General features: G+C 44.0%; 1 protein-coding gene across 1 annotated transcript in view; it reads right to left on the bottom strand.

Moving 5' to 3' along the window:
- tet1 (tet methylcytosine dioxygenase 1) overlaps positions 1-18,076 on the bottom strand; it is a 35,041-nt gene extending 16,965 nt beyond the window's left edge. Inside the window, exons 1-2 of the mRNA XM_069658364.1 lie at positions 17,774-18,076; positions 14,824-17,145 (exon numbers count right to left, since the gene is read on the bottom strand). Of these exons, the coding sequence (XP_069514465.1) occupies positions 14,824-16,974 (2,151 nt within the window). The 5' untranslated portion in view covers positions 16,975-17,145; positions 17,774-18,076. The remainder of the gene's footprint in view (positions 1-14,823; positions 17,146-17,773) is intronic.
- Positions 18,077-18,479: the final 403 nt, after the last annotated feature.

Raw genomic sequence — 18,479 nt, 5'->3', positions numbered from 1 at the left:
ATCAAAAAACAGAAGATTGCTAATAAATACAAATCTGAAAAGTCCCTCTAGTAATTGTTAAAGTGATAATCTCGGAGATTTTCATCTAAATTAAATGTCTGTTAAGTCTCTATCTATCGCCAAATGAGGTAACACAATGGTGCTGATGAAAGCCTTTGTATTTGCAGTATTATGGACTGGCTGTCTGGCAACTTTCACGGTGAAAATCACAAGCGGCGCCCAGTTAGTGACGCATCTGCCAGAGAGGGTAGGCGGAGCTAAGCGGCTGCTTTTCCGGTCTCTGCAAGTGTTGCGAGTAAACAGTAATCTACTATGGCTGAACAAACAAAGAAAAGATGGATGACTACAGATACAACTTCAACAATAAGTGAAAATCCAAAGAAAAAGAAACAAACTCGACGCTCAGATGAAGCAAACAGTCTAAAAAGGAAAATCAAGAGTTACAACCGGAGCCAACCGTGGACGTCACACATGCAGCACTGTCTGGATATCAGGGAAGTGTGCTCCCGCAATTACCGTTTATCACCATAGGTGCCGCCAAAGAGAATCAACCGACACTTATTCATGAAGGATCATCGACTCAAGTGTTTAATTTATGAGTGAAACACTTCTTCTCTGAGCTGACGCAAACATCACATGACAAGTTTGCAGACAGCAGCATGTGTTAATGTGCGTGTCTCCCTCCCTCTTTAACTATTTCCCCAGAGTTTTAAGGCACGTGATCTATTGTATTATATATAATCAGTGTTATAGTCTGAGACTGGCATACCATGCCTTTTAAACAGTTACAAACGTTGGCATCTGTTTGGCAGATTCTTCCTAATTCCCACATGATTTAGAAACATTAGATCATTGTGGGAGCAGAGAGGAGGATGAGCACCCATACTGCTCTTCAGCAACCCTTTCCCCTAATTCTCACTCATCCACTCCCGGAGCTTTTTCCCTCTCGAAGCAGTTCCCAGAGGAAAAGCTGTGGTAAGATTTAAAAAAAGAGGACAGAAAAGACAGAGAAAAAGAATGTTATGAGAGAGTAACACACCCCCCCTTTCTAAAGGCGACCATGTGGCCAAGACGCCGAGGTCACGCGAGGACAAGGAAACATGAAGGCAGCCGGAGCCAGTGCCTGTCGGTAACACTCTCGTACGCAACAGTGTGTTTGATTGTGAAAGCAGGGAGCGTGCAGCTTAATCCACACACAACAATGAAAACTATATCAGTGTTGTGTCAAGCGTGCAATAAACATGCAAAGGTGTTCATTCACCCAAAGGCACTAAATTATAGTAAATACAACACATGATTAAATGTGGTTTATAAGAGGGACAGGCTGAGTCTTCATCGGTTCTGTGAGATATATTTTAACACAATAATAACATTTATCTACACTGTTTTTAAGCATACTTAAGGTTGAAATTCTTACTACCATTGTTGACAGGCTGTTTTATCACTCCACAGTTCAACAGGCAGTCAGGCAGTTAGTCAGTTAGATGCTTATAACTTATCACAGTCAAACTCCTGCATGGTGCGGCTGCATGTGTAGTCTCAAGGCAAACATTAGAAAAACAGTGCCCTTGAATAACGGCAGACTGTGACAGTCTTTAAGCACTCGTGGTGGCTGCTGAGTGTGATTCTGTCATTATTTGGTGGAATATCCTGTACGGATATCATTTAAACCGTTAGCTGGAACATCTATGAAAACACAATTTGCATAAAGTACAATTCAACATCAGTCGTTTCCCCCTAACGTTAATAATCACACGTTTCCCGACGCTGTAAAACAAACACAGATGCTGACTAAACCCTGGTAATACACACAAGAAAAGAGGAAACAAACTTCAGCCACACCAATAATATTTCTCCAGCACTGTCGGTAACAGAAAACCTCAGTCCACATTACAACAACATCTTCTCATCATAATGTGGAATAGTGCCTGCAGGTTTAAGCTGTGTCTCAATCCAGGGGCCGCAGCCTTCGATGGAGGCGGTCTACGGAGGATGCGCCATTCATAGCCTGCGTAGACCGTTAAAGCCGAGATGAAACAAGACGGTCCGGTCTATGAACGATTTCCTGTTTGTGTCACCAGCTGTTCCTAACCATACCCTTGCGTCACCAAACATTGCTCCTGTCGCTTAGCAACAAGAAGCTAGCTGGCTAACTAGCTAGCATAACGCTAGCATAATGTCACGTAAATTAACCTGTTATTTAAAGATAATTCGCTTCAAGGCCCCCCTTTTTTTAACATTTGTATCGCTAGCTAATCGATTGAGTTGAAACCCAAAACCTTTACATTTGAAAGAGTATTCCTCGTCCGCCATCTCGTTTGAATTTGCACGAAATGAATCTCGGGATACGTTGGGCCACAAACGATGCACCCGATGGATCCTTCGCGGCCCGGGAAAAGGAGGACGCATTTATCGTACGCATCTGAAGGAGCCTTCCGAATGGAACAGCCTCCGACTCGCCGCTGTGACGCAATTGGCCTTCAAAGGATGCGGCCCCTGGATTGGGACATAGCTTTAGAATTCATTTAGCCTACCCATGTGTACAAGCTTTTACCCACATAGCTAAAATGGACACCTGCAAAAGTAAAAGTTTAAGCACATAAAAGCATTTCACTGCTGCTTACACCTGACAAAATACGCATCATTCATTATTTCACCTCTAAAGCAAACATGATCTGTTATAATGTCATGTCCTGTTGGATCTGGACGTGTTTCTCACGGGAACCAAATTATCTGTGTTGTAATAAATGAGATATTTTTAGATTCATAGTGGCAGTTATGGCTGCGCTCTCCTTTGAACAGCACTGGGAATGTCACAGGTAGTCTGACAGGTTTGACATTTATAGAAAAGTCTACAAACTAGTCAGTTAAACAGGTTACACCAACCTGCACAATAAAAGGCACCTACAAACTGCTGTCATTTAACTTTAAACTGCCATGTGCTCTCATGCGGTCAGCGCCTTATACACCGAGAACAGTAAATAGACTTTGCATTCGATTTTAAAGTGTATGTATCAACTGCTAGATGAAATGAAATGACACACCTTAATTTCCCCTCTGGTTGTAACATTAGTTTAAACAAACAGCTCAACTCTTGTGTGCTCATAACCTTTAACTCTCTGTTAACAAGTCAAGTGTTGAAACTCTGAAGTATCTCTAAAGAATATAGAGTTTAAACCAGTCCTCCTCCTGCAGCCACTCCATTCCTTTAGTCTTTAAATACTCCACAACTACTAACAATATTCCACCACACCCTTAATTTTCAGCTCTTTAAGTGTCCCATATGTTTTTTTCCTTTTAACGAGCGGCCCTGCTCTCGTTAGGAACAAGTAGCCCGGACATTAATCACCCTAAGCTGCACTACATGAGCTTGCGAGTGAGGTAAAGAAAGCTGTTCTGCGCCGCAGTCGTAAACTGTCTCTGACACATCTGGAGGCTGACCCACTGGAGATCAGCCCGGTGATGGAGCCGTGCCAACTGCGGCTGTTGCCAAAAGTTGTCATTACAGCCATTACTGCTGACGCTAATGTAAACTTGTCTCTCATTTGCATGGGAAAGCTGCAGATCTTTGACACACTCGGTTTGTTGAGGGAGTTTCTCTGCTTCTTCGTCTTTATTAAAGGTGCGACTTTTACCCACCATGCTCAGGGAAGGGTAGGAAAGCAGGTTGTACTATCCAGTAGAGCCTGACTGATATGGAATTTTTGAGACTGATACCGATAGTCAGTTTTTGGAGGAAAATAATTCACCATTTACCAATATGGTGCCAAATATAATACGTTTTTCAGCTGGAATGAGACTTTATTTTGCCTACCTGGAATGTGCAACGATTTTGCACCAATACAACCATGCAAAGGTATTTCAAAGGCTGCTTTCTTTAATAAATAATATGTAACATTGTTATGCCCTGCTGCATGTGACTACAGACAGTGCTAGGAGTTTTTTAAAATGTGTATTTGGAGCTCTGTTTATTGGAAAAACTATATGATAAATGGACTTGCATATCGTTTTTGTAGTCTGGCGATCACAAGTGCTTTTACACTACATGTCACATTCACCCATTCACACACACATTGATACACTGATGGCAGAGGCAGCTATGTAAAGTGCCCATTTGTCAATCAGTCATCACATTCACTCACAATTTGGGGTTCAGTGTCATGCCCAAGGAGACTTAGACATGTAGAGCTGTAGGAGGGAGCTGGGAATCAAACCACCAACCTTCCGATTGAAAGACGACAGATGCTACCGCTGAGCCAAAGCCGCCCCAATACGGCCCTACATCATGACACCATTTCTAAATCACACCAAGCTTTGTTTCTGCATCAATTCAATCCAAAGGTTTTTTTGCAACAATTTTGCTAAACATCAAAGTACAAAATTATGAAATATTTGTTTGTAGGCATGATTTGTTCGGTAACAAACGTTTCCACATGTGTGCATATTGCAAATAGGTGCTTTTCGACCAAAAGTACCAGGAACCTTTAGTTCCAGGAACTTCTCTTCAAGGAACTAAATGGTTCCTGTGGCCCATTGTTGTCTGCGTTTCCACAGCGGTCCAAGGAAGATTATGCAAATCAGGCTTATCACTTATGAAGAAGCAATAAAAGTAACTGCACTACACCGCCAACACTTTAACAGAGCCAACAAAGATGACGTCATAGAAACAACACTCTCGATGCACGATGATGACAGTGATCGTGCAGCTGCAGTCTTTTAAACATGACAGGTGAAATAAAATGCTGCGAGTACTCGACCAATCAGAAACGATCAGCACTGCAGGCCCCGCCCTGAAACTTCCTGGACGGGACTTTTCAGAGGGGAAATCAATTATTCCGGAGCTAAATTTAGACCCTGGTTCCTGCTATCGAAATGCACAGTTCCTCAAAAGGTTCCTAGTTCCTGGGGAACGTTCCTGCAGTCAAAAAGCAATTAAATCACCTGACAGATATCCTGGTTAGGCTCTTATATACTGAGCAGAGACATATGTGTGTGTGTTTGGTGGTAGGGGTGCTAAAGTCAGTGGAAACTAATACGTGAAAGTATAAAAATGATAACTTTATGTCCCTATGCTGCACATCTAGTCCACTCATGCACAACCTCTCACATAATCACATGTATTCGAACACCTCTTTGCACAGGTCAAAGCCAAAAACATCAACACACACACACACGTAGGTTTAGAGACTAAGAATAAGCGTATGCAAACACCCGCATTAGCAATTCGATCCTGTGTATCCAAACCGAGGCATAAGGGATGCAGGTTTTCCTTGCGGAGAACCTTGAAACTATAAAGTGTGTGTTACCTCAGAGAAGGCAGCGCTGTGGACCCCAGAGGCTGCTCACTATAACACTACTTTGGCTACTTTTCCAAAAGAACATCTGTGGACTGGAAGCTTTGACTTCATGTCTACACAATGGCTCTCTTCTACATGCTCTCTGCTTCCTCAACAAACACGCAGCAACACACACACACACACACACACACACACACAGACGACTACAAATGCATTTTTTGTAGCTTTCACACTTCCTGTATGGACGGTTTGTAACCCATGAGTGAGGCTATTTTAAGGACACAATGGGTTCACATTCAAATTCCACACATAAACAGAGCGTTATGTAACAAGCTACAATCCAACTCTTAGATTTAACTCCACACCCTGAACCCACACGGACTCAGTTTAAAGGCTGACACTGATCGGTCTGTATGAAGGACAGCAGTCACCTTCAGTCTGTCCAGGAAAGCTGTGATGCACTTCTTACATCGACAAAATATCCTCTTTAATCTAGTGCCTGCTTTGTCTTTTCATGTAAGACTAACATCTGCACACAATAAAGTCTTAACTCCTATCGTTAGAAGTGAGTGTTTCACCTTGAACGGTGGAAGACAAGGGTCAGCGGGTCCATTAGTTTATGTAAACACACACACATGCACACACACACACACAAGCACTATGCAGGCAGAGAGAGCGCAGGGCTCCAGATCCTTTCACACAGGGACAGGAAAAGGCTCACTTAAGTTTGTGCTAGTAAAACATGCTGAGTTGGCTTGTTAGCGATATGACTGCACGTGTGCAATGCACTCACTCACACACATGCACATACACAGACAGATGCATGACAACTCCAGTGGTGCACCAAAAATCGACTGTACTCAGCTCATGTACTGTGCATAAACGTGATTGTAAATATGCTAAAACTAGCCACAAAGCTAGTTTACAGTGCACTTGAGAACAAATGTTAAACAATAACCACGAGTTATAACATGCCAATTACATTAAGCAGAACTCAAACATGGAAAGCCACAAAATACACTATGAAACAGCTGTTTGGATAGCCTGAATCAGGCTGTTTAAGTGCATAGTGTTTTCTGAACAAGACATGTAACATATGCCGATATCATTCAGGTTGTAGGTGCATGTTTTGGACGTGTACAGCACATCCTGAATATGTGTCTCACTCTTGAGTTTGTGACACAAACGCTCCTGTCTGTTTAAAGGCGGCTTTGTGTGCTGCAAACAAACAAACTCACCAACAGTGTGCAAGGCTGTTACATGAGGGACTTCAGGGAACAGGAGTCAGTTTTAATTAAAGTAATAATCCTGAAGATTTTCATTAAAATAAATGTCTGTTAAGTCTCTATCTATCGCTGAATGAGGTAACACAGTGGTGATTGAGCCTATGGCCCACTGATGAAAGCCTTTGCATTTGCAGTATTACAGACTGGGTGTCTGTGGCGACAATTGTGGAAAAAATCACAAGCGGCGCCCAGTTAGTGACGCGTTTTCCATCACCCAGCAGTGGTTGGTCTGCCAGAGAGGGTAGGCGGAGCTAAGCGGCTGCTTTTCCGCTCTCTGCGAGTGTTGTGAGTAAACAGTAATCTACTATGGCTGAACAAACAAAGAAAAGATGGATGACTACAGATACAACCTCAAAAATAAGTGAAAATCCAAAGAAAAATAAACAAACTCGACGCTCAGATGAAGCAAACAGTCTGAAAAGGAAAGCGACCGTCAGCGAGGAAAATCAAGAGTTACAACTGGAGCCAACCGTGGACGTAGCACATGCAACACTGTCTGGATATCTGGGAAGTGTGCTCCCGCAATTAACGTTTATCGCCAAAGATATTACCACTTTAAAAACAAAATCATGACACCCCTGATTATGAATGATGAACAAAGGGAGAAAATAGACAAGGCAAAACAATAAAAAAATCACATTAATTCATTGCATTCATTACAACTGAGCACCTGGTATGTTTTAGGATCCATGTTCTTAAGAAATAATGACACAACCGAGCGAGAGGATGAGTTCTTTTCCTCCTCAGCTGCTCAAGCTATATTCTAAATCAGGCGGGCCAGGTTGATGCATGAGTAAACTCCTCCAGAAGGAGGCCATTGTGTGCCCTTGGTAGGATTTGAGTGGCATTTCTTTTGGGGGGCAAAGTCGGGATTTCTTTTCACCCAGAGAAACCAAGTGGCACGACTTCAAAGCTTATCCAGGGACTTAGAGCCTTACAACAGCCAGGACACGGCACAAACTCACAGATGCAAAGAACCTAAGAGGGCTCAGGGGTGCAGAATCAGTGTTATAAAAGTTGAACTCTTCAGATAACTTGCTGATGAATTCTAACTATTAGCCACGTGATTATACAACTCTTCGTGTATTAAAGTAAACAGACTGGCTGGAGTCTGTCGTCACCTCCCTGTCTCTGGTTGGAGAAGCTTTAAACCTGGCACAGAATGAGCCTTACATCTGCTCTGATGTATGGCAGGTTAGTGCCAGAAAAACGAGCCTGAAATCAAATTTAAAAAAACATTTCCCCTCATCCACAGAGCATTTCTTTCTGGGCCACTTCCCAAGCCCTGCAGCTATTACAGACAACTGCCTCACAGGGTTGTTTAAATTTAACTGGCTTGGCCCAGGCTGACAGAAAAATACAAATCAGCTCTAATCAGAGGAAAGCTCGAGTAATGAAACGTGTGTGTGTGTGCTGAGAAAAAACAGAAGTTGGAGTAGAGGGAGTAGGCTAACATACAACGCACTCTGCTTGGTCATTATGAGTTGGCTCTGTTAAAGTGTTGGCAGTGTCTCTGACATTTCACGAACCTTCCTCGCTACCTCGGCCCCCTTCTGTCCCACACATTGACGTAATGAAGTAGAAAAAAAAAAAACAGAGTGTGGATGTGCGCCTGTCCTTCAGCTCACTGCCAGAGTGCCCACGTGCTCGTGTGGGGGAACCTGTGCTCGTTTTTATGAAAGAAGATGATTTATTTTTCAATGGTAAAGACAGAGTGACGCAGCAAACTCTATCATGGCTAAGGAAAAGAGTTTTTCACTACAAAACCCCGCTGACAAATATCTATTGTTCTTTACCGCCCAGGTCGCCTGTTCTTCCAGAGAAGTGAAACATGTTTAAGATCAAATTTGCATCATATGGACTTCATTTCTACTCTAATAATCAAAGATGCAAACTCAAATTAATATGAACTTGTAATTTCAGAGGCTTTTAGTGAGGCTGCACAGTGACGCAGAGGTTAGCGCTGTTGCTCTTAACCCCGGTTCAGATGTAGTGGGCCTTTCTGTGTGGAGTCTGCATGTTCTCCCCGTACATGCGTGGGTCTCCTTCCGGGTACTCCGGCTTCCTCCCACGGTCCAAAGACATGCTCGTTAGGTTCACTGGTGACTCTAAATTGCCGTAGGTGTGAATGCGAGCGTGAAAGGTTGTCTGTCTCTACGTGTCAGCCCTGTGATTGACTGGATAAACAGGATTCTCAAGCGGTATAGAAAATGGATGGATGGATGGTTGAAAGATATCTTCATCTCTTTATATATGAAATGTTTGAATCATAACATTAATGGGGGAAAAAAACTCCCAATAGTGTTGGTTAACCAAGCGTAATAATTCTTATGAGTAGTAATATTGACTTAAAGCGTTATTATCGTTTTACCTTAAATCAAATAAATGGGCTATAATAGGGCTGGGCAATATAACGATATAAAAATGTCGGTCGTATGCGTTTTTCTATATTGTCTCTATCGTGATGTCATAAAACCAGCGGCTGAATTGCTTTACGGCAGTTTTTATGTCATTTTGACAACGCTTTATGTTTTAATCCTTGCACGTGGGAGTGAAGTATAGAGGGAGGCGCTGTTTATTGACATGGACATTAACGTGCAGAAAAGGACTCAATGTGGTTATTTCATTTAGACTTATTATTTGTTAAATTACCAGAAAACATGACATATCGTGATATATATCGTTATCGAGTTATGAAAAATCCTGTATCGTGATGTAGGATTTTGGCCATGTCGCCCAGCCCTAGGCTATCACGACTTGTTGTCAGCATCTTGTAGGTTTTGTTCTCATGCTTTTCAAATGTCTTTGGTTCAATGTGATATACAAATGCACTGCACCATGTGAATGACTGCAGGGCTTCCCTGTGGTGCAATGGCTAGTGCCTCACAGCTAAAAGGTTCCTAGCTCAAACCCCGGTTCGGACGTAGAGGGCCTTTATCTGTGGAGTTTGCATGTTGCATGAGATGTGCATGCATGGGTTCCCTCCAGATACTCCGGCTTCCTCCCACAGTCCAAACACATGCTCGTTAGGTTCACTGGTGACTCTAAAACTGCCCGTAGGTGTGAGTGTGAAAGGGTGTCTGTCTCTATGTGTCAGCTCGATGAATGACCGGCGATCAGTCCGGGGTCTACCACGCCTCTCGCCCAGTGACAGCTAGAATTGTCTCCAGCCCTCCCCCACAACCCTGAACAGGATAAGCGGTATAGAAGATGGATGTATACGACAGAAAGTTAAAGATGTGAAATCTTTAAGAAGAGCTCAAATCTTTGCTCCAATACAGTTTGAGAATGTCCAAAACAAAATGCCTTTGTATACAGTAAGTTTTATTGGGTAGTGTTGTTTTAACACAGAGCCATATAAAGAAATTGAACATGCTGAACATTGAAACCTTGAAAAGAACATGGCTCATTTCATTTCTGTCCCGATGATAAAAAGAAGCTTGCTTTGGAAAAAAGTGCATTTAGCGACAAAAACATGCAATTACCTAACTGCCTGATTAGCACAGCTAATGCAGATAAATGTGCTATGTTTAAGGTGGTAGCTTGCTTCTGACGCGCTACGAGCAGGACAGGCTGCGTAGTTTAACCCAATTACCTGGATGTAGGTTAGCGAGTTCAAAACCTTAAACCAATAATAGTGAGTGTCTACTGGTTATCTCCGCTAATCCTCATTTTGACCCGGAGAGTACTCCAGCAGACAACCGTGGCAGGTCAAAGGTCGACACCAGACAATGAGATCGCCATGGCAACCATCAGCGCCGAAGACCTCCAGTGCTGCGTGTGTGTGTGTGTGTGAAAAGAGAGGGAGACGACCCGACAGAAGCGTCTGCTGGGACAAATCACTCTCCTTTTACATTAAGAAGGCTCCATTAGAGAACAATGGGGGTGTCTTTTCCTGCATGATGGACTGAACACTCATGCATTAAACATCCCTCCCTTTTAACCCAAACATACATATAAGAATAACTCCCAATGCGCTCAGACACTCACAGGTTTGAGTATCAGTTAAAAAGCAAGCAGTCAGTGCTGGGTGCTGCAGGCTGCCTGTCCTCCCCACCCGAGAGCTATTTGAGGGATCTGCAAGTGTTTTCCTGATACACGTGTTATCTCAGCTCGGTGACTCCTCTGCAAATGCATTGCAGCAGACAAAAAAAAAAGGAGCAGTGGGAGAAGTGCAGGAGATAAATTAGTCTGCAGGAGGAGCTGGGGAGAGCTGGCAAGCTGAGTGGAAGCATGCAGGCAACTATTTGTAAAAAGTATAGAGTCCACCTGCAGCTGTATTGTGCACAACTGAATGCCTCCTTTGCTATGTAATTATTGAGCAGCTCATGCCTGCAGCATACCTCACCAGGTGCATGGGCTTGATAAATACAGTGACAGAGGGAGACACGAGTACTGTATGCTATATGTGATTGTAGTTTTATACAAAGATATTCCGAATGTTTTTCCCTCTTGATACAGTATCACATACCTAGACTTGAGAATTGGCCGAAACCAAGTGCCCCTTTGATACCCGTACGATTACCCTAATTGCTAAGTTTGATTTAAGTTAAACTCTTCTACTAGCACTGCACTGTGGTGTTTTGTTATTGTCACATGATAATTTACCTGAAATCAGTTTTTGCTGCCCTAAATCAGTATTTGCACGTAGCAGACATATCCGCCTTTCCCAGCAAAATGAGTGCATTGATGCAGGATTTTCAGACCTGGGAAGACCGGCTAATAAATGTCTCTTTCCCCATTGCCAGTGAAGTATACTCCTTTCGGTCTCTTTTCTGTTGCGTCACTGTCCGACGTCACAAACGTGCTGGAAACAGGGTTAGTAAACAATGGTATGCGGAAAGAACACGTTATACTCTTTGGTAAGCAGCATGGGGGTCAGTGAAGATGTTACGGTGGTTAACTCTTTCAGTCTGTTTATCAAACTCGGCAGCGACAAATTTGGAATGATGTTCAAGTGCTGCTTGGACGGCGACGTAGCTGAGATGACAAGGAGTCATTATAGCATTGCGCCAGAAAGGGGGCGGAGATCAGGGTATCGCCCCGGGTTTTGTGTTCCCATCATTGCCAATAATTACCCGGGTCTACTGCAGAGTCATTTGACCCGGGTCTGAATGACGATTGCAACCTTTTGCAAAAAAGTCGGGTGTTAATGGGTTTTTGATCAGAGGGAAAGGGGCTAAAATGTACAGATGGCATATAGTTTACTGATTTATTTGAGCGCCCAGGGGTAGTAAATTTTGGTATCGGATTGGTGCTTTGATACCAAATTCCGCCTCTTTAGGCAGTATTGTAGGCATTTCAGATACTGTTATAGGTATCTGAACAATGCTATCATAGCTGGGAAAATGGCCTAGTTGAAACAAAGTAGTGCATGGTGGCATCACAAACTGTTAAATGCTGAAGCAGCTGATTAGAAAGAAAATCACCAGACCTGCAAAAAACCTAGCTTGCTTCCTTTATTTATGTTTCATTACATATTTAAGAGCTTGTTTAAGTCAAATGAACTTCCAGCACTGACTGACTGTAAACAGAATAAGTCACTTACTCTTTGTGCAAATGCTGGCGTTTATAATGTAATGTTATTTTGACTATTTTGCTGAGTTGTGAATTAAGCCATTATCTATGAGCGCAGACATCTCCATTGTCAGTCCATAAAAAAGTCAGTTATGCAGCCTACAGCTCTAAACATGTCAGGACTGTTTCAGTCAAATTCACTCAGCAAATACAGGAGCTTCTGCACTCTGTGAACCGTACGATTTTGTTTCTGGTGTGTACGTGATGGTGTGTGTGTGTGTGACTGAATGTGCGTCTCTCAGGCCTTGTCCTCACTGCCCAATGCAAGGCGAGGCCACGAGGGGGCCATCAAGCCTGAGTGAAACCAGACATTTTTAAAAGGAAAGCTTGAATCTCACAACATGCTCACACACAAAACACGGAAGTTTAAAGGTTCTCTTCACTCAGTTTTAGTGTGTTTTGTTCTAATATAGATCACACTTACACATTGTAATCTGTGCTCTGTGTTGTGTTTTGTCTGTATTTTAAAGCCACAGCCAAACCAGCCATAAAGGCTCACTATGGCACAACCAGGAACAGGATCCACATGCCACTACATGAGCTCCTCTTTGGCCTCTGCCCCTTTTTTGCACTATCTTGTAGGGTTAGAAACATCAGTTGGAAGGGCGTGTGAGCTTGATTAGCAAGACAGGCCAGCCGGTATGTCAAACTATTACTCATACAGTACACATGTTTACACTCTCAGTGTGGTTTCTTGAGTTGTAAATTTAAACGTAAGACAAGAGGGAAGAATGCTCCACCTGTTCTGCATCAAGAATCAAGTTGAGGATTGATTTGGGGGTTTCACCTACACCTCATCGTGATGGCAGCTGTCCCGACGGCGCTACCTTACAGCACCTGGAACAGGCTCCGCCCTGCAGTCGCAAAGAATCAAACAAAACCTGTTCCCACACAACAAACGCACGCACTGCTATATACACACGGGACGCCAGGCTGTGTGATGTCAGTGAAGATAAACGGGAAAACACAACTGGCTCTGGTGCTTGAATGAGAGTGAATCTGCAGTTCTGTCACAGCCACACAAACAATAATGTGTTTTTGACTCTGAGCACACGCACACACACACACACACACACACACATTGACCTACATTTCAGGGTATTCAAAATTATATGAGTGTAAATCTCTGCCTGGCCTGATCTTTCCTCCTTGCTCCCTCTCACACGCAGAAATAGCGCTCAAAGGTCGCCAATACTAATACTGCAGGTGTTATATAATCAGCCCTAATCTGCTCATGCCGCTGCTACGACACCGAGGGCTCATCTGCCAGTGCGTATGCACGCTTATAACACTCCACTATACAGCCACATGGACCCTCGCTCACAGTTGTTCACACAGAGCCCTCCCCCAGCCACATGGACACCACTGAACTATGCACACGCTTATGTAGCTCATGCTGCCAGCTGCTGTGATGAACTCTATTCCCACCTAGCAGAATGATATATCTGTTAGCCTTCTGTCCGTACATGAGTATGTTATAGATAACACAATTTAGCTAACAGCATGTCTGCATACTGTTAATATTACTAACAATTTATACCTACATTAATCAGCCATCACTCCAAAACAAGCTGAAAAGCACGAGGCACAATATTACCGTAACAAGTTTTTGTTACCGCTAAAGAATTGGCAAACAGTTGCATTCGTTCACATGCAGCGTTAACAGAACACAACTCATTTGAGTCAAATCCAAGATTCACAAGCCTTTTGGTGTCCAACAACTCCTGAAATATTTGGCTCTTTAGATGCTCAATGATCCCCTGTGATAAGCACGCAAGTCGATAACTGTGTGTGACTGCTGTTTGGGGTCGTGCAGGTCGTATACAGTTGTGTAAAAAAAGCAGCCTGATGCAACCAAAATTGACGCCATGTGAGCTGCGAGAGCGAGTCAAAAACAGAAAAGTTGCACGTCCGACTAGCTGATAGTAGCTGCTTCAAAATCCACTGTGTCCTGGGTGTTCATTGTCCAACTGGCTTCTCTCTCATTCACAATGCATCCAGTGCCACTTTGCAAAAACATCCGGCTCAAATTGGCTTTAATTACATACCTATCCACACAAGCTCGCACATACACAGTCACCATGTGCAGCTCATAAAATGAGCTTATTCTCCTGGATGGCACACACACACAAACAGACACTCACACACAAACAGACCAACCACGTGCTGCTGCAGGTCATGTGACAGCGCTAGCAGCACTTGCTCATACGGTCACACCTGATCTCTATTCTCCGGACACACACACACACACACAAGCACTTCCCCTTCCTCTACTCAACCTGTTCCCCGTCATATAACAGTATGAAGTTAAGCCTGCAGTATCTGCTGTAACAACGGGAGAAATGACAATCACAATGTGAAAGTGAATCATTCTGTTTTAAGTGCCCGGCTCACGCTACTTTCAGGCATTGCCGCTACAAGTGGGCGGCTGGGAAACCTCGGAGATCAAAGGCAGCGCCGTCAGACAGTAGCAAACGCTCTCTTTTAAGTTGCTTCTGATCAGCTGTTTAAGATGCAAATAGAGCTTCAGAATATTCCCACTTAAATCATTATCTATTAACTTCCTTGTGGGAAGGACCTGAAGACTTAACTGCAATAAATTCCCCTGTAATGTGTTGTTATTAAAAGTAATTAAAATGCATGCTGTGTAGTTTAATCCTCACCTGAGCAGCGGAGAGGATGACCGGAGAGGAAGGTCTCCTCCTCCTCAGCTCCACACACTTCCTCAGCTTACAGATCTGGTGTCCGGTCCTGCGGTTCATACAGCAACTGCACTGGCCACAGCTGATCTTCCTCAGGCACGGCTCGCACGCCCCACACCTGCTCCTCTTCTTCCTCTCCTTCTTATGTGGTTTCCGAGCCTCCCAAGAGGGCAAATAGGTTCCCTCTGCCCCCCAGGATCCAGGCAGAACAGAGGGGACTGGCTCTCCGTACCCTGCCTCTGATTCAGTGTCAAAAGAAAAAGAGGAGCGAGTGCTTTCGGAGCTGAAGGAGAAGGTGGAGCTACTGTCCAGTGAGGGAGTTGAGATCTTTGGCACTGAGGCAACACTTTCCTCGCTGACGTTTGGCTCGCTTTCAGCTGCTTGAGCATCCGTGTTCAGCCGAGGAACGAGCGACATTAAGAGCGAAGATTTATATCTCTCTCGATTAGATTCACTATCTTTGGTGTGCGTCTCTGCTGGTGTGCAAGCGTGTCTTCCCCCCTGTGGAGAAGGGATCTCCAGACTTCTCAGATCGTCTGGTTCCCCTTGGCTTGAATCCCTCAAGCTCCTAGTTTTAAGGGAGTCAGAACAGACAATAACAGGCGTATTTCTTTTCACGAGTACAGTCTGCAACTTCAGGGCAGTTTCAGGGACAGCAGAGCACCCTGGGAGTAAAGGTTTAGCACCATGAAAGGTAGGTTGCATGTCTGTCTTACCCTGACTCAGAACCTCTTGCTCGATCGACTCTGAGGTGGTGGCAGCTTTGGTTGGATTTGAGGTAGCTTTTAAGTCCGGTAGCACACTTACAGTTGATTCTGACTGTGCTGTCAGGTCGTTGTTAGGATGGGGTGGATCCAGAGGTTGGGGGGCTTGAGTGCCGGGGTGGGAGAAGGAAGGATTGATGGAAACATCTATCTCCTCTTCATTTTTTCCTCCCTCTTCTTCCTCACAATTACCCAGCCTCTCAACTATCTCGTGCATCTCCTCCACGGTCTCATTTTGTCTCTCAGCCTCCAAACTCTCTCTCGTCTCATGATTTATCTCCTCTGTTCCTTCGGTGACAACTATCATTCTTTCATCTTTACTTTTCTCTTTCAAGTCCATCACGTTAGCTTCCTCTGGTTGGACACTACACACATCATCTTGACAATAAGGTTGCTCATCACTCGCGTGATGATCAAGCTTATTTCCAAGAATAGATGAACTGTCATTTCCCTCGCTGCCGCCCTGCACCCCTGCTGAGCTAACACTCGTTAGCAAGTAGGGCTCATCTTTCCCTCTGTCGATGCAGAGTTTTAGGTGTCCATCAACACCATCACGCACAGGGGTCTCAGTCAAACACCCCAGGTCATCTTCACTGTTCTGGCTGATTATCTTTGTCTCTTGTTGGGTTATAGTGCCATCACAGCTGCCCTGAACACAGTCTTCCAGTGTGTCATCACGCGGTGGTGAGTCTGCTTTAAGAGGGCTGCCCTCTTTAGCATTGCTAACTCCTAGACTCTTATCTCTGGTACTTGCAGGAACTTCAAAATCAGTTTTCAGAGCAACTGGAACTATTTCTCCTGCATCACAGATGTCAAATTTCTCCTTATCCTCCTCAGGTCTTGAATCATTGATGCTGGTGCTTGAAGGCTGGTTTCTTGTGTTTCCTTGCTGTGATGCTGCTCCTTTCCCTGCACCCCCTCTCCTGTTTCTGCCTCCTCTGCAAGGTTTAGGAGGCTGGCAGGGAGTAACAGACACTCCTGTGCCACGCAGGGACTTCCTTCGCCCTAGGGGGTCTTGTAACTCACCAGTGGGTTCAGGCAGATTGCTCAGCCGTCTAAGCCTAGCAGATCCTGTTACACTTAAGGCATGGTTAACTCTGCCAGGCGACCTCTCAGGGCCGTGACTCGCAGGCCCGCTTACCCCTCTTCCACGGGGGCTTCGGCCTGACTGCGCCTGGGTCCTGCCTGTCGACCTTTTGGGTTCTGCAGGTGTTTTCCGGGGCTGCTCTGTGGCTCTTCCTCTGGGTTTATTTGAGTTACAGGTTTGCCTCTTGGTGCTGATCACTTTCTGGACATTTTTTCTCTGAGCAGGTGTCTGTCTCCTGGAGGGTTTGGTAGAAGCAGGCATGGCTGAGGGTGTGGAGGGGAGGGTTTCTGACAGCCGGCATGGGAGCCAGGTGAAGTTTTACTTTCCCAGCTGCACACAACTTTTTTTCTTTTCAAAATCTTCCTCTTTTGTGTTTTATACTTGAATGGTAAATTATGATGCTGTCATTATCGTGTCAATCGAGTGCATGACCTATAAAAACAAAGTAGAGTGGGAAAAAATGAAAATACAAATAGTCTCAGCACCTTTAAATGTATTTTCAGTGTAATAGTGACACATGAAACACACTCAAAAACATCTGGTACATTTACAACTAACATACTTAAACTTATAACTCACATCCTACTTGATAGTACACAAGCTACTAAAGTGAATCGATACAATTTTTTACTTTCTCTGCTGGAAATTACACTTTTGTCCCGCCCGAAATATCTACTCGGACGAGCAAGTGTTCTAAGGTTGACGACAATAGAGATAATAAAGATAATTCAGTGCACATTTACATAATAATACTTTGACTAAAAATATCAGTAGAACTATGCAAAAACAAGCATTATAGCTTCCTGCGTGGCTCACGCGGCTTTAACAGTTTAAAGGGCAGGCACGTTGAGGAGTGGGCTCTGGCCGGAGGTCGGATCCTGTTTTCGTTTCTCTGACTGGCGGAAGAGGGGTTATTACCGTGTAAAAAACGCCTTTAACGTCGCTGTTTATTATTATTTTTGCACTTGACCGCTGTCATTTAAAGCGCTGTGCAGATATATGTTGTTTTGTTGCTCGTGAGGTTTTATTAACACGTTTACGGCAGAAATGCTTTACATACCAGAGAGAGACAGTTGCACTGTCTGAACTGCTAATAATACTCCGCTCCAGAAAGACAGCGAGACCTTGTATTGGTTTCCCTCCTCGGCAAATATAGACTGCTGGCAAGTTCAATCCTCTCACGTCGATGACACATGGACATGATACAAGCACCGACGTGAACAAACATCGAGCAGAATAGTTGGTTTTCGACGTGCACCGTGTCGTCTTTGCGGAGCACGACACCCGTTAAAATGTAAATCCCTCTAATGTCAATCCATTCAGGGCAGCCCCGCTCACTCTCCCTCCACCAGACGCAACCTACGGTCTCCGCTGGCCAAAAACTCGTCGTCGGCACTGGAGGGAGGAGTGGACGACAAAACCTGGACTGGAGTATGAGCTATCAGTTTGTCCCAGGACTTCCAGCAGCACGGTGTGTTACATTAAGTGGACGCTGGAGTGCGCTAAAGTGATAATGAGTTGATAGTAAATTGACATTTTTTAGATGCCCTACATTTATACAATTTTCAAACATTTAACACAGTTGGCCTGAGTGTGACATCAGTGGAAGTTGGCCTTAGTGTGAATGGTGATTTTTTTCAATAATATTATTTGACTCATTAATTAGGAAAAAAAAACCTTTATTAACTCATTTTCTTTCTTTCTTTCTTTTTATTATGCATTTAAATGCATGCTTACAAAGACCAGGATGAGACAAAAACTATATA

The sequence above is a fragment of the Semicossyphus pulcher genome, unplaced genomic scaffold (genome assembly GCF_022749685.1).
Source record: "Semicossyphus pulcher isolate SPU_LCO1_2020_fin unplaced genomic scaffold, fSemPul1.0.p SCAF_12, whole genome shotgun sequence".
In the NCBI taxonomy this organism is placed as follows: domain Eukaryota; kingdom Metazoa; phylum Chordata; class Actinopteri; order Labriformes; family Labridae; genus Semicossyphus; species Semicossyphus pulcher.
This window is presented reverse-complemented; position numbering and strand designations above follow the sequence as displayed.